Source organism: Nestor notabilis, unplaced genomic scaffold, assembly GCF_000696875.1.
Source record: "Nestor notabilis isolate BGI_N333 unplaced genomic scaffold, ASM69687v1 scaffold21619, whole genome shotgun sequence".
Classification (NCBI taxonomy): Eukaryota; Metazoa; Chordata; class Aves; order Psittaciformes; family Psittacidae; genus Nestor; species Nestor notabilis.
In genome coordinates, this window is record NW_009943786.1 from 1 (window position 1) to 14,293 (window position 14,293).

Here is a 14,293-nt window from a genome sequence, read left to right on the forward strand (position 1 = left end):
CCCCCCAGCTCCCAGCCATGTCCCCCTGTCACCCCCAAGCAACCCCCCAGCTTGTGGGGTGGGGGGACACATGCAGAAGGTGACCCCATCCCTTAATGCCAACCAACCCATGGGGGGACACAACCTCATGGGACACAGGGTGTCCCCATGGGGCCGAGGCGGGGGGGAGTGTCTCACTACCTGTCCCCCCCTTATCTAAAGCCCTGTGGCCACCTCCCCGAGATGCTCCATTGGTTTTTCCCCTGAGCCCTAATCTTTGCCATCTTGGGCTAAGTGGATTTCCTGGGTCACATGGTGAGATAAAAGGTCCCCAAATCCCAGGCTCCAAACAAATCAGGTTATCCATGGAGAATTAGAGGAGAGCCCGCCAGGACGCTGCTGCTCAGGGGCACCCCAACACCAGGGATCGGCCTCTCGGGGCTCCTCTTTCCTCTTCCATCGCCCATTGCCGTTCCCAAAGGAGAGCTGGAAGAGCCTGGGGACCTCGAGGAGCTCGAGGCGTTAGAGGAGGAGGAGGAGGAGGTGGTGGAAGACGAGGCCATGGGGAGCGGGGCCAGCGCCGAGGACAAGGAGATGGCCAAGAGGTCCAAGGAGCTGGAGAAGAAGCTCCAGGAGGACGCGGATAAGGAGGCCAAGACAGTCAAGTTGCTTCTCTTGGGTAAGGGTGGAAGGGATGTCAGAAGGAGGATGTGGGAAGTGTCCCCCCAACCCTACCTGCCATTGGGGACCCCCTTGAAGGATGGGCAGGAGACAAATGCAACCAGGGACTGATTGTCCACAACCCAACGTCTCCTTCCTCACCCCAATAGCTCCTCTTCCCCGCAGCTCATTAGCCTGAGGAGCTGCCATCAGGGAGCTGCATGGTTGTGGCATCAGCTCTTGGTGACAACCAGACGGGTGGCAGGGACAAAGGGGACAACATGGGGATGGGACCAGGACACCAGGTCCCACATCTCAGGGGAGCTTTTGACCCCCTGGGGACCTGCTGCCACCTGCACCCCAATCCCTGCCACCTGGGGGGGAACCCCTGGGGCTGTGGGGTGACAGGGAGGGGTGATGGGGCCTGATCCTTGACGGAGGGGGGCGTGTGCAGGTCAAGGCGATTAGCACCTAATTCTAAGCAGCTTCCTGCGCTGCCCTAAGCTGCTTACACACCAAGGCCACCGCGGGAGGTGGGACACCGGGGCCTGGTGGTGGCCTTAGGGGGTCCCCAACCACCCCTGGGGGTCCCCAGGGTGTGGTCCAGCACTGGGTGCAATGGGAGCATGGGGATGGAGGCACTGGGAGATTCAGGACATGGGAGAGTGGCCCTGATGCCCACCACTGTGGCATCAGGCCTGGGGTCCATCCCACCCTGACCAGCACTAAGGTGTCCTCCCACCCTTCCCCAGGTGCTGGTGAATCAGGCAAGAGCACCATCGTGAAGCAGATGAAGTGAGTATGGCCCCAGGTCCCCACTGGGTGATGGAGGAATAACGCCCTCTTGCACAGGGTCACCCCATCCCCATGGTGGTGATTCCCAGCTTGGAGTTGAGCCCATTGTGTCCCCCCATCCCTCAGGATCATCCACCAGGATGGTTACACACCTGAGGAGTGCATGGAGTTCAAGGCCATCATCTACGGTAACATCCTGCAGTCCATCCTGGCCATCATCCGCGCCATGTCCACGCTGGGCATCGACTACGCCGAGTCGTCCCGTGCGGTCAGTTGGGGGCCACCATCCCCGTCCTCCCCAACCCCACTGTGGCAATGGGGTCCGAAGCCCTGCAGTGGGGTTTGGGCACCAGGAGCCCTGGGCTGGCTGGTGGCAATGGTGCCTCTTGCAGGACGATGGGCGGCAGCTCTTCAACCTGGCTGACTCCATCGAGGAGGGCACGATGCCCCCCGAGCTGGTGGACTGCATCAAGAAGCTGTGGAAGGATGGGGGGGTCCAGGCTTGCTTCGACCGCGCCGCCGAGTACCAGCTCAATGACTCGGCCGCGTAGTGAGTGGGGTCACGGCACGGGGGGGACACGGGGACATGGGACGTCAGCAGCATGTCACATCCCCTCCTGTTCCCCCCTCCAGTTACCTGAACCAGCTGGACAGGATCACGGCCCCCGACTACCTGCCCAATGAGCAGGATGTGCTGAGGTCCAGGGTGAAGACCACGGGCATCATCGAGACCAAGTTCTCCGTCAAAGATCTCAATTTCAGGTGGGTGGGTGCAACCCCCATGATTCCCTCCATGATCCATCCCATGATCCCACCATGATCCCCTCCATGATCCCCCCGTGATCCCCCCCAGCTCCAATGCTGGGGATGGGTTTTGGGGTGAACCTGATGCTCCAAGGACCACTAACCCCATCTGGACCAGGGATGGTTGGTTACTGCATCCCTGACACTGCTGAGGACAGGGTGCTGGCACCATCACATTGGGGGTGCTGGGACCATCACATGGGGGGTATCAGGACCAGATGTGTCCCCCCTGACCCCTTCCTTGTCCCCCCCCAGGATGTTTGACGTGGGAGGGCAGAGATCAGAGCGCAAGAAGTGGATCCACTGCTTCGAGGGGGTGACCTGCATCATCTTCTGCGGGGCACTGAGCGCCTACGACATGGTGCTGGTGGAGGACGATGAAGTGGTGGGTTGGGGTCCCAGAGGTGGCCAGCTGCAACTCGGTGGATGAGGGGGAGCAGAGTTGGTGCTTGGGGGGATACAGAGGGAAGGGACCAGCACTTGGTGCCATGTGATGCTCTGGGTGATGTGGGAATGGGGTGGGAGCTGAGGCATGGAGCTCATGGGGACACAGCAGCCCCAGGAAGGCAAAGAGAAGCTGTGGCTGCCCAATCTCTGGCAGTGTTCAAGGCCAGGTTGGACACAGGGGCTTGGAGCAACCTGCTCTAGTGGAAGGTGTCCCTGCCCGGGGCAGGGGTTGGAGCTGGAGGAGCTTTAAGCTCCCTTCAATCCGAACCACGCTGTGGTTCCATGGCACAAGGTTGGTCAGTGAAGTCCTCCAGGTGCCTGGTGAGAGCCGCTGCTCCAGCACCAGGAAAAGCAGCTTCAGGGGCAGAGGAGGAACGTGACAGCCCCAAAATAGGTCATTCCTCAGAAGGAGCAAGAGGAGCTGAGCAGAAGGAGGCATCTCCCCCGCCATGGGAAGCTGGACAAGGCAAATCCATCCCCATCACCCTGAAGAACCCATCTGCTGCCATATAAAGGTGGAGGAGATCCAACAGGAGCATCCCAAGCGATGCCGAGCACCTTCCACAGGGCTGGGAGCTTGCCTTGGATGACATTCTCAATGCGATCACCGGAATCCTTCATTCCTGAACATCCCAGAAGCTGCCAAGAGGGACCAGAGCATCACATAGCCCGGAGCTGCTTAACACCGCTCCTACGCTGAGCACCACTTGGATTTATCCAGCACTGGGATGGGGTTTGGATGGGAAGAGGGACTCTGGATGCAGGCCGGGGCCAGGCAGCACAGGGAAAAGCTCTTCCCTTGGGAATGGGTTGTTTGGGGGCTGCAATGGCTCCATGTCTCCTTGCAGAACCGCATGCACGAGTCCCTGCACCTATTCAACAGTATATGCAACCACAAGTTCTTTGCCGCCACATCCATCATCCTCTTCCTCAACAAGAAGGACCTTTTTGAGGAGAAGATCAAGAAAGTCCATCTCAGCATCTGCTTCCCCGAATACGACGGTGAGTCAGTGGGTTCCCCCTCCCAGAGACCTCCAAAGTGTCCATGTGGGACCACATGGAGATGGCATCTTGGACTGGGGTTATGGTGGGAGTAGTCATGTTCCTGGAGGTAGGAGCAGAGAAGCAGCAGACATGGCCTTGGGAAACTGGTTGGAGGGATTGGAATGGGATGAAATGGGTGTTAAGTGCTCGGCTGTGTGCAGTCACCACCAGCCCTTCTCCTCCTCCTCCAGAGGAAGCTTTCAACACAACCCTGAAGCATCCCCAGGTCCTGACCCAGCTCCAATGACCATTCCTACGGGAGCAGCTCAGCAGCACAATTTCCTCCCTCCGCAGGTCCCAACACGTTTGAGGACGCAGGGAATTACATCAAGACCCAGTTCCTGGATCTCAACATGCGGAAGGACGTGAAGGAGATCTACAGCCACATGACCTGTGCCACAGACACGCAGAACGTCAAGTTCGTCTTCGACGCCGTCACGGACGTCATCATCAAGGAGAACCTCAAGGACTGTGGCCTCTTCTGAGCAGCGGGTGGTAGGTACCTGAGACACGCTAAAGGGGCTGGGGAAGGGAAAAGGGATGAGATGGGACAGAGCCCAAACCATGGGGTGATGGGATGGGGCTTTGGCATCAAACACAGTGTGGAAATGCCTGCCTGTGGAGAAAGGGTCATGGAATCCCAGCCTGGTCTGTGTTGAAGGGACCTTAAAGCTCCTCCAGCACCAACCCCTGCCCCGGGCGGGGACCCCTTCCACTAGAGCAGGTTGCTCCAAGCCCCTGTGTCCAACCTGGCCTTGAACACTGCCAGGGATGGGGCAGCCACAGCTTCTCTGGGCACCCTGTGCCAGCGCCTCAGCACCCTCCCAGGGAAGAGCTTCTGCCCAAGAGCTCATCTCAGTCTCCCCTCTGGCAGGTTCAAGCCATTCCCCTTGTCCTGTCCCTCCATCCCTTGTCCAAAGCCCCTCTCCAGGTCTCCTGGAGCCCCTTTAGGCACTGGAGCTGCTCTAAGGTGTCCCCTTGAGGAGCCTTCTCTTCTCCAGCTGCCCCAGCCCAGCTCTCTCAGCCTGGCTCCAGAGCAGAGCTGCAGCATCTCTGTGGCCTCCTCTGTGGTTGGACAGGGCTTGGAGCAACCTGCTCTAGTGGAAGGTGTCCGTGCCCGTGGCAGGGGTTGGGACTGGGATTCCATGACAAACCAGCACCTCAGCAGTGTCAAACCTCCCATTCCCACATCACTGATGCTGCTCCAGTTTGCAGCTGCCACCCAGCCTGGGTACATGGCAGGAACCGTATGGGTGGCCATCGCACACCCGCTCTTCACCAGCCTTCCCGCTCAGCACCAGAACACTTCAGTTCGGGTTCAGAACCCAAGCGGGGTTCACAACCCTCCTCTTCACCGCTGTGCTCCCCCACCCGCCTGAGCACTGCTGGGAATTCCTTCCCTCTCCCCCATTCTCAAGCAGATTCCAGTCTCCAGCTTCAGCCCTTCGGTTGTTCAGGGAACCTCTGGCACTTCCCTCATCCCTGAGCACCAATAGATGTAAACTGGGGGGGTTCTGCCACTACGTGGGGCAGAAGTGTTTAACCCAATGAGTTGTTCCCATCATGGTGCAATGAGATGCTGGTTCTCTTCTTCCCCCCTTCCTATACCTTCACCGTGGAGTTGGAAAGTGTTTAACCTCCTCTTCTTCCTTCCTTCCTGCTAGAAGAGGACAGGACTCCCATTCCCATCGCCGTTCTGCTGAGCAGAGCCAAAAGGATTAACCAAAATATATAAATACAAGTTCCTTGGAGCCCACTTTTTCTATGTCCTGCCCAATCAAGTCACCTCCCTCCAGCCCAGGATAGGACGGGGCTAACGCTGAACTTCCTGCTCCCTTTCGTGGCCATTTCCTCTTTTTCCTTGTTGGTTTCAGGGCGCCAGGTTGGACACAGGGGCTTGGAGCAACCTGCTCTTGTGGAAGGTGTCCCTGCCCGGGGCAGGGATTTGGGACTGGATGAGCTTTAAGGTCCCTTCCAACACAAACCATTCTATGATTCTGTGTTAAGTCATCATCCTCCCAAGCCAGCAGCAGCACTTTGGGAGCAGGGACAGACCCTCTTCTGGTTTCTTCCCTTTTACCAAAGCTGAATTCCTCAAAGCAGGAGCTCTGGGGGGAAGGCAGAGGGAGGGTGACCTGGGGGAACCAACCCCAGTCCTTTGGGAGAAGAAATGATGGGGTTAGGGTTGGTTTTGGGCCCCAGGTTGGAGTCGATGGTGAGCAAGCAAAGGCAGGAGCAGGAGCGTTGGGCTCTGAGGGAGGTGCTGATGCTCATGGGCGGGAGGAAGAGGAAATGGTGACACAAGCCCCTCTCTGTGCTCTGTAGAGCTCTGTCTGCTCTTTACTGGTTGTAAATAAACGCTGGTCCCTCACATCTGCCCCATCCCCTGTACAGCTTCATGTAACTGTAGGACATCAAATAAAGGACACAGGCATCATGTGCACGTCTATCATTTCCCCACTTCCATGTCCCTGCTCCCAAACCCCATTCCTGCGCCCAGGAGCTCCGGTTAAGGAGTATCTCTCACTCTTTGCTCACCAGCATCCACAGCACAGAGCGGAGATGCTGCTGGCCTCTTGGGCACCTAAAGCCCTTCTCCACCGAAGCACATCCCTACCTGGGTCCTGCCAGGGCTCTGCTGCAGCCCCAGCACCAGGTTGGGAGCAGCCCGGTGCTGCAAGCCAGTCACTGATGAGATGCCCAGGAGCTCTAGCAGGGGGAAGCCGTAGCAGAGCCTCCGTGCTGGCTGGAGGGGAACCGTCAGGCAGGCAGAGAGCTGCCAGAGCACAAACACACTCTGCTGGCATCCAGCAGCACCACGGGCACCCACAGCACCCCTGGAGTGCTGGATTTGGTGTTTCTGGACAAGTGTCTCCCCAATGGGTTGCATCTGCAGCATGGAACAGGGGCTGGAGCAGCCACCTCCACTGGGAATGGTGCAGTGAACGAGCAGTGGAGCATCTGCCAATAATCCTAATGAATGACTGGACAGCTCCAGCTTCCAGCCCTGCCACCAGAGCCCAAGCCCTCGGGAGCAGCAGAATCCCAGCCTGGTTTGGGTTGAAGGGACCTTAAAGCTCCTCCAGCTCCAGCCCCTGCCCCGGGCAGGGACACCTTCCACTGGAGCAGGTTGCTCCAAGCCCCTGTGTCCAACCTGGCCTTGAGCACTGCCAGGGATGGGGCAGCCACAGCTTCTCTGGGCACCCTGTGCCAGCGCCTCAGCACCCTCACAGGGAAGAGCTTCTGCCTCAGAGCTCATCTCAATCTCCCCTCTGGCAGGTTCAAGCCATTCCCCTTGGCCTGTCCCTCCACCCCCTGTCCAAAGCCCCTCTTCCAGGTCTCCTGGAGCCCCTTTAGGCACTGGAGCTGCTCTAAGGTGTCCCCTTCAGGAGCCTTCTCTTCTCCAGCTGCCCCAGCCCAGCTCTCTCAGCCTGGCTCCAGAGCAGAGCTGCTCCAGCCCTCGCAGCAGCTCCGGGGCCTCCTGGATTTGCTCCAGGTGACGGAGCACAAGGAACTCTCCCATCCCATTCATTACACCCATTTCCCATCGGATCACTTCCCTTCTTTCCTCTGCAAAGCAGGAAAGTGGGGGAAGAAATGAAGAATGAAGTGGAGACCAGGTTAAACCGTTTACTCACCAATTTAATACTGCCAACAACTAGAACAGATGGAAACTGTACACGTGACGAACCGGGAGAGAGAAGTCGATGCAATGGTTCAGCAAAGGAACGTACTGAGGGCTTCTGACTCTTACTACAGGAAGCACGATGGCAAAGGGGAGTTTGGCACCACATATACAAAGTAAAGGCATGCTTGTCCATAGGGATTGGGAGGCTCCAGACAGAAAAGGCCATGGGGAAAAACGCACAACAGAATTGCCCACCAGTTCCACCCAAACCCACAGCAGGATCTAAGGGGTTAGGAGTTGCTCTGTAGCAGCATATGGTCCCCAGCCCCTTTGGAGCTCTGGTTCCTCTCCAAGGGGGGCAACACGTTCAGCTTGAGGCTGATCCCATGGAATGAGCTGTGATGTGGGGATCAGCATAAAGCAGGTTCACCCCTAAAGCCTCCTCCCGCTGCAGGAGCTCCTTTGGGAAGAAGAATGGCAGCAGGATGGGAACAAGTTACACACTGGAAGAAGCTGTAAGAGCTCTAAAGATCCTTTAAGAAGCTGCAGAGACATTAAATCCTGACCATACCAAGTGTTAAAAACAAAGAGTTCCTGCTAAGAGGAATGCTTCCTGCATGATCTGCTCACATGTGCATAGTTAAGTGAGTAGTTTTTGTTGGGTTTTTTTAGGTTTTTATTCTGAAAACAAGATTTGTTTGCAAAGAAAGAACTGAAAACCAGTAAAGTTATTGTTATCCTGATGGAAAAACCAACCTTAAAAACAGACTAGTGGTGGCTTGTTAACCAAAGAAAGAGAGAAAGCTACATATTGAAGGCCTGGAATCCAGCACCTCAACTTCCCAACAAGCTGTACACATCAGAGACAACACCATCGGAGCGACGTCGGGATGAGCCCGTCACACGAATGGTTGTTCCGCTTCACCCTCACTCCACCAAGGAAAAAGGTCCCTACTAGAGAAGATTGTGCTAAAGAATGCAACGGTTCCTCATGCTGGTTTGCGTTGCCCTGGTCCCCTTCATGCTGCTGCTGTCCCCAGCGAGGCAGCCAAGAGGCTGGTTCTCAAGTCAGCGCGTGGAATAAACTGGGATGGAAGGAAAGAGGGAACGTTTAGGGAGGTGTGAGGCAAAGCCTCAAGCCCCAAGGTATGAACCCACCATTACCTTCTGCTCCTTTGCTCCTCAGTAGAGCCCACACTCCTTCAGGTTGTTTTTAATGATAACATCTGTGACAGCATCAAAGACAAACTGCACGTTCTTGGTGTCGGTGGCACAGGTGAAGTGGGTGTAGATCTCCTTGGTGTCTTTTCTCCTGTTCAGGTCTTCAAACTGACACTGGATGTAGGCAGCTGCTTCCTCGTACGTGTTGGAACCTGAAAAAGAGAAGATCCCTGTCTTTGGCCAGCACTTGACAGCACAGAGATCTTCTAAGTACGTATTAAGCCGCTTGCAGCCATCTGCCTTATCCAGCTACAAATCCAAATCCACCATTAACCCCTTCTGGTAAATCTGGAGTCTATTCCCAGCTCCTGCTCAGTGACCTTGGACAAGTCACTCCCTGCTCCAGCCTCCTGCCATTGATCGTTGGCCCTGGCTGCAGTAATGCTTCATGCCAGACACTGATCCCAGGTTGCCCAGAGAAGCCCAAGGCCGATCCAACCTGCTCTTGAACACTGCCAGGGATGGGGCAGCCACAGCTTCTCTGGGCACCCTGTGCCAGCGCCTCAGCACCCTCACAGGGAAGAGCTTCTTCCCAGTATCTCATCCAGCTCCTCCCTCTTCCAGTTGGAGGCTGTTTCTCCTCACCCCATCCCTCCAGGCCCTTGTCCCAAGCCCCTCTCCAGGTTTCCTGCAGCCCCTTTAGGCACTGGAGCTGCTCTAAGGTGTCCCCTTCAGGAGCCTTCTCTCCTCCAGCTGCCCCAGCCCAGCTCTCTCAGGCTGGCCCCAGAGCAGAGCTGCTCTAAACCTCTCTCCTAGCAAGAAAACACAGAGTGCCCCTGATCTCCTGGAGTGCAGCACGTTGCTATTTGTACTCCAGGCTGTAAAACAGCAGGACAAAGGCTGTTCTGAACCACAGACACAAATGACCACGGTTCTTCCAGGAAAATGAGCTATCAGGTAACAAAGAGCCCAAAGACTCTGCCCAACAGACAGAGTTAAGGGAACAGAGAAGAAGAGTTGCTTTTGAGTTATCCTGGGCTGTGTTGGCTTGAACTGACTCATTCCTGGCCCTGGTGACATAACTCCATGGCTATTTCCTGAGCCCAGCCTCACCTGTGTACTCTGGGTAGCAGATTGTTAGTGGGCTCTTCTTAATCTTTTCCTCAAACAGGTCCTTCTTGTTCAGGAAGAGGATGATGGATGTGTCTGTAAACCACTTGTTGTTACAAATGCTATCAAACAGTTTCATACTCTCATGCATCCGGTTCTGGAAAATAAAGGGAGAATGAGGAGGTGTCATTCCAGAGGTGTTAGGGGAGGATGGGGTAGGGACAGACAGGCTTTAGTGCACAGGCCAGGCTAAGGAGGAAGTGTCATAGAACCCCAGACGGGTCTGTGTTGAAGGGACCTTAAAGCTCCTCCAGCTCCAACCCCTGCCCTGGGCAGGGACACCTTCCACTAGAGCAGGTTGCTCCAAGCCCCTGTGTCCAACCTGGCCTTGAACACTGCCAGGGATGGGGCAGCCACAGCTTCTCTGGGCACCCTGTGCCAGCGCCTCAGCACCCTCACAGGGAAGAGCTTCTGCCCAAGAGCTCATCTCAATCTCCCCTCTGGCAGGTTCAAGCCATTCCCCTTGGCCTGTCCCTCCATCCCTTGTCCAAAGCCCCTCTCCAGGTTTCCTGGAGCCCCTTTAGGCCCTGGAGCTGCTCTAAGGTGTCCCCTTCAGGAGCCTTCTCTTCTCCAGCTGCCCCAGCCCAGCTCTCTCAGCCTGGCTCCAGAGCAGAGCTGCTCCCGCCCTCGCAGCAGCTCCGGGGCCTCCTCTTGATGTGCCACTGACATCCTCGCTGCCACTAGAGCATTGACACAACCCTGAGCAGGGCCAGGCCACTTCCTCACCCTGCCACGCTCCCAGGACGTACTTGTTTGCAGACAGATGCACTCATACCCCAAGGGGAACAACTCAAGGCACCTCCCTGCAACGAGGGCCTGGAGAACATCTCCTTTATGCTTTATGGTTATCAGTTTCCAGGGCAAGACACTGCAGGCTGCTGCGAGGAAGTGCTCATCTTCTGACGAACAGCACAGCAGTAACAAGAGCAGTGAGCCAGAAATCCATCCACCCCCATGTAGGACAGGTCTGTGCACGCTTCCACCTCCCTTCCAGCAGCCTGGTAACTCCTTAACATACCATTTCCTCATCCTCAGCCAAGACAAGGTCGTAGTCGCTGAGGGCCACGCAGAAGATGATGGCTGTCACCCCTTCGAAGCAGTGGATCCACTTCTTCCGCTCCGAGCGCTGCCCACCAACATCAAACATCCTGGGGAGGCAGAAGAACCAGCTCAGAAGCCACAGAGCCCTCCCGCCCCGTCCCCACCACACTGCTGGGCATGGGGGAGGCTCAGCTGAGGCCTCCCAAGCAGCGCTGGGGGCATTCAGCCTTCCACTAGTGATGCTGAGAGCTCCGAGCTCTCCTTTCCTCAGGAGAGAGGGTTTTCAAAGCAGAATTCCTCTTCTCCAGAGCCATTCCAGCAGGAAGAACTGGATGTTACCTCCGTGGCTGCCCACGAGCCTGCTGATTCACCAGGGCACACTCAATTTGTTCTCTGCCTCCTATTTCCTTAGCAACAATCTATGTGCTTGAGTGGACTCCAAACACCGACTCAGCTCTGGCACTTCACTGACACTGGGGCTGAGGAAGGATTAGCTGGAACTACCTGAACACTCCGACTGGGAGCAGGAAATTCATGGGGTTAAGAAGCAGTTTTATGTGTTCAGTAACATCATCTGGAGCTGAAAGGCTGCAGAGCTGCTCCCAGGAGTCCTGGCTCTCATAAAATGAGGTGGTTTGAATAGTTCCCAACACCCTGCTCAGCAAAATGCTCTGAGGTGCAGGATGGCCCAAGATGTGCTGCTGGAGTGTGGCTTCATTAAATCCAGCCAGCTGCAAGTTGCTGTCTCAGTGCTATCAAACCATAACCACTGATTTGTTACCAAAGAGGCAGACAAGGAGCTGCCAGCCTGGAGCAGAACGTGGTTTAATGATGCCAAACAAGACAAAGCACCATTCAGTGAACCCCAGTGTCCTATTTAAACCACCCCCACAGACCACAGGAGATGGAAATCTCCATGAAGATCTGGGCTATCAGCTTGTCCCTTTTGCCACTGGTCCCTCCTGTCAGCACAGGGACACGTGGAGAGGAGCAGCCTCCCCAGGAACTCAGCTTGGCCAAACTGATCCAAATGCGAGTCCCAGCTCCCTGAGCCCGAGGTTCCCCAGCAAACTCCTGTCATGGGGAGGAGGCAGCTCCAGGGTGTCAGATGTGGGAATGCTCCCCCAGAGCAAACCCCTCCGAGACCAGACTCATGGCTCAGCTCTGCACGTGAGCAATGGCTCCAGGAAGAGCAATTCCCTCCCAGAGCACTGAGCCCTTTCCCATGTTCTATCGATGCACAGAATCCTCCAGCTACCTCCAGAGCTCCTCTGGTAGGCAGAGGAGATGGGGTTTAGGAGCACCATACGCTGCAGCTGGAGGTGCTAATCCTACCACAGCATGACAAGAGACAAGTTTTTCCCTGGAGAAACCAGGATCTGAGTAAATAGCTCCATGCTGTGAAGTGTTCAGGCATTTGTGTTCAAATGCTTTGTAAGCTAAAACAACCCAGACGCCAAAATCATAGAACCCCAGCCTGGCTTGGGGTGAAGGGACCTTAAAGCTCATCCAGTGCCATGGGCAGGGACACCTTCCACTAGATCAGGTTGCTCCAAGCCCCTGTGTCCAACCTGGCCTTGAACACTGCCAGGGATGGGGCAGCCACAGCTTCTCTGGGCACCCTGTGCCAGCGCCTCAGCATCCTCACAGGGAAGAGCTTCTGCCTCAGAGCTCATCTCAATCTCCCCTCTGGCAGGTTCAAGCCATTCCCCTTGGCCTGTCCCTCCACCCCTTGTCCAAAGCCCCTCTCCAGGTTTCCTGGAGCCCCTTTAGGCACTGGAGCTGCTCTAAGGTGTCCCCTTCAGGAGCCTTCTCTTCTCCAGCTGCCCCAGCCCAGCTCTCTCAGCCTGGCTCCAGAGCAGAGCTGCTCCAGCCCTCGCAGCAGCTCCGGGGCCTCCTCTGGCCTCGCTCCAGCAGCTCCACATCCCTCTGGTGTGGTTGCCCCTGTTCTCCCCAAACACCATGCAACAGATCAGGTGTTACAAGCAACCTTTGTATTTCTGCTCTTGCTCTTTCAAACTGTTTTCAAACACAAGCTAAAAGTCAGCAAATAGACACTTATGTAAAGGGTCTGAGCAACAGAGACTTGAAAACATCACCACAGATAAAGGAAACTCGCCCAAAGTTTCCTTACATCCCATCAGAGGACACAAATGACACGTGGGGCTCTGGGCTGGGTGTCAGGAGCACACTCGGGGTCCAAAGCAAGGGTTGTCTAATGAGCAAAGAGCAGGGAGAAGAGCTAAAGGGCAGGCTAGAGCCACTACAGAGGTCAGCAGGAGCTCCATTAGTGATACATAAAGGGACACTGCCATGTCCAGGCTCAACATCTGAGCCCAGCAGACCTGAATTTAGAAGGTGGAGAGGACAAGGAAGTCCCACCCTCTGTGGTGGCCTGTCCCCAGCATGCTTGCTACATGTCAGGCAGCACAGTCACCATAGAGAACACCATGCAGCCCCGAGTGCGACTGCAGCGAGAGCTCCTGCTTTGAAGCAAGGGGTTAAACTCGACCTCAAAACCCAGTCAGTGTCCTTTTAGTATGATTGTTGGCTCCTCTAAACAAGCTTTGAGTACCTGTGTCTGTGCTTCCAACATAAAAGCAGCTGAAAAGAACAGAAGAAGGCAAATAAAAGTCAAACCAGTGTCTCCAGGGAGCAATGCTGGTGGAGTGGGAGCGAACCAGAGGCAGGAGGACACTTAGAACAGGGCCCAGTGTCCTGCAGTGCAACACTGCCCCCACGCTCTGAAGCCAGCCCTGCAGCCCCTGGGGACAAGTTCTGCCCTTTACTTACTTGAAGTAGAGGTCCTTGAAGGTGAAGTGAGTCTCCACGATGCCAGTGGTTTTAACGCGGGTGCGCAGAACGTCCTGCTGGGTGGGAATGTAGGTCGGCTGGGATATTCTATCCAAGTCATTGAGGTAACTAAACCAGGGGAGACAACACAAGATGGGCTTTTTTTAGTGTGCTGCTCACCATGAATCTTTTATAACCTGCAGGAGAAAGTCAGCACAGAACCTATTCATCATCTCCCCCCGCTACACACCATGCACTGAGCAACCTCCCCCCCCTCCCCGGGGTCTATCCCAAGGGCTGGTGTTGCGGTGGTTTTGGTTTTAACCCTTCCCCACACGACCTTGCAGCTGGGAGGGAAGCTGATAAGCAGCCAGCACAGAGCTGCTGATGCAGAGGCTATGCCAAGACTGGTATCTCTTGGGGCAATCCATAGTCAAGGTCTTTCGCCTCAAAGCTCAAGGCAATAAATCCAAGGGCTCGCTTTTAAAGGGCAAGGAGACACCAAAGGAACCAGGAGGAAAGAATGAAGCATCAAGAATAACTCCCAGGACAGGAGGATTCAATCACCTCCTGCAGCAACAGGGAACAATCCGACATCTGCTGGAGGAGGCCACGTCTCCACAGCATCAAGTCAATGTGCCCACTGAGACCCCAACTAACCCCAGATACAGCAAATGCAGCCCTGAGGAGAAGGACTCAGGGCGCTGGGTGAGGAGAAGCTCCCCACGACCCAGCCCAGAACCCCCCCGTCTGCTGGGCTGCACCCCCAGA

The 14,293-nt window shown here is 55.9% G+C and overlaps 2 protein-coding genes across 2 annotated transcripts in view; one reads left to right on the plus strand and one right to left on the minus strand.

The window, feature by feature from the left end:
• Window positions 1-459: 459 nt before the first annotated feature.
• On the plus strand, window positions 460-4,218 carry GNAT2 (guanine nucleotide binding protein (G protein), alpha transducing activity polypeptide 2). Its single transcript, XM_010022092.1, has 8 exons — window positions 460-658; window positions 1,392-1,434; window positions 1,561-1,702; window positions 1,827-1,984; window positions 2,068-2,196; window positions 2,494-2,623; window positions 3,534-3,687; window positions 4,024-4,218. Exons 1-8 carry the CDS (start codon window positions 541-543, stop codon window positions 4,212-4,214), a joined length of 1,065 nt encoding a protein of 354 aa, XP_010020394.1. The 5' UTR covers window positions 460-540; the 3' UTR covers window positions 4,215-4,218.
• Window positions 4,219-8,539: 4,321 nt separating this feature from the next.
• LOC104411629 (guanine nucleotide-binding protein G(k) subunit alpha-like) overlaps window positions 8,540-14,293 on the minus strand; it is a gene marked incomplete at its 5' end in the record, with an annotated part of 17,516 nt that continues 11,762 nt past the window's right edge. The window contains 4 exons of the mRNA XM_010022093.1: window positions 8,540-8,730; window positions 9,632-9,785; window positions 10,707-10,836; window positions 13,523-13,651. Coding sequence (XP_010020395.1) covers window positions 8,540-8,730; window positions 9,632-9,785; window positions 10,707-10,836; window positions 13,523-13,651 — 604 coding nt within the window. The remainder of the gene's footprint in view (window positions 8,731-9,631; window positions 9,786-10,706; window positions 10,837-13,522; window positions 13,652-14,293) is intronic.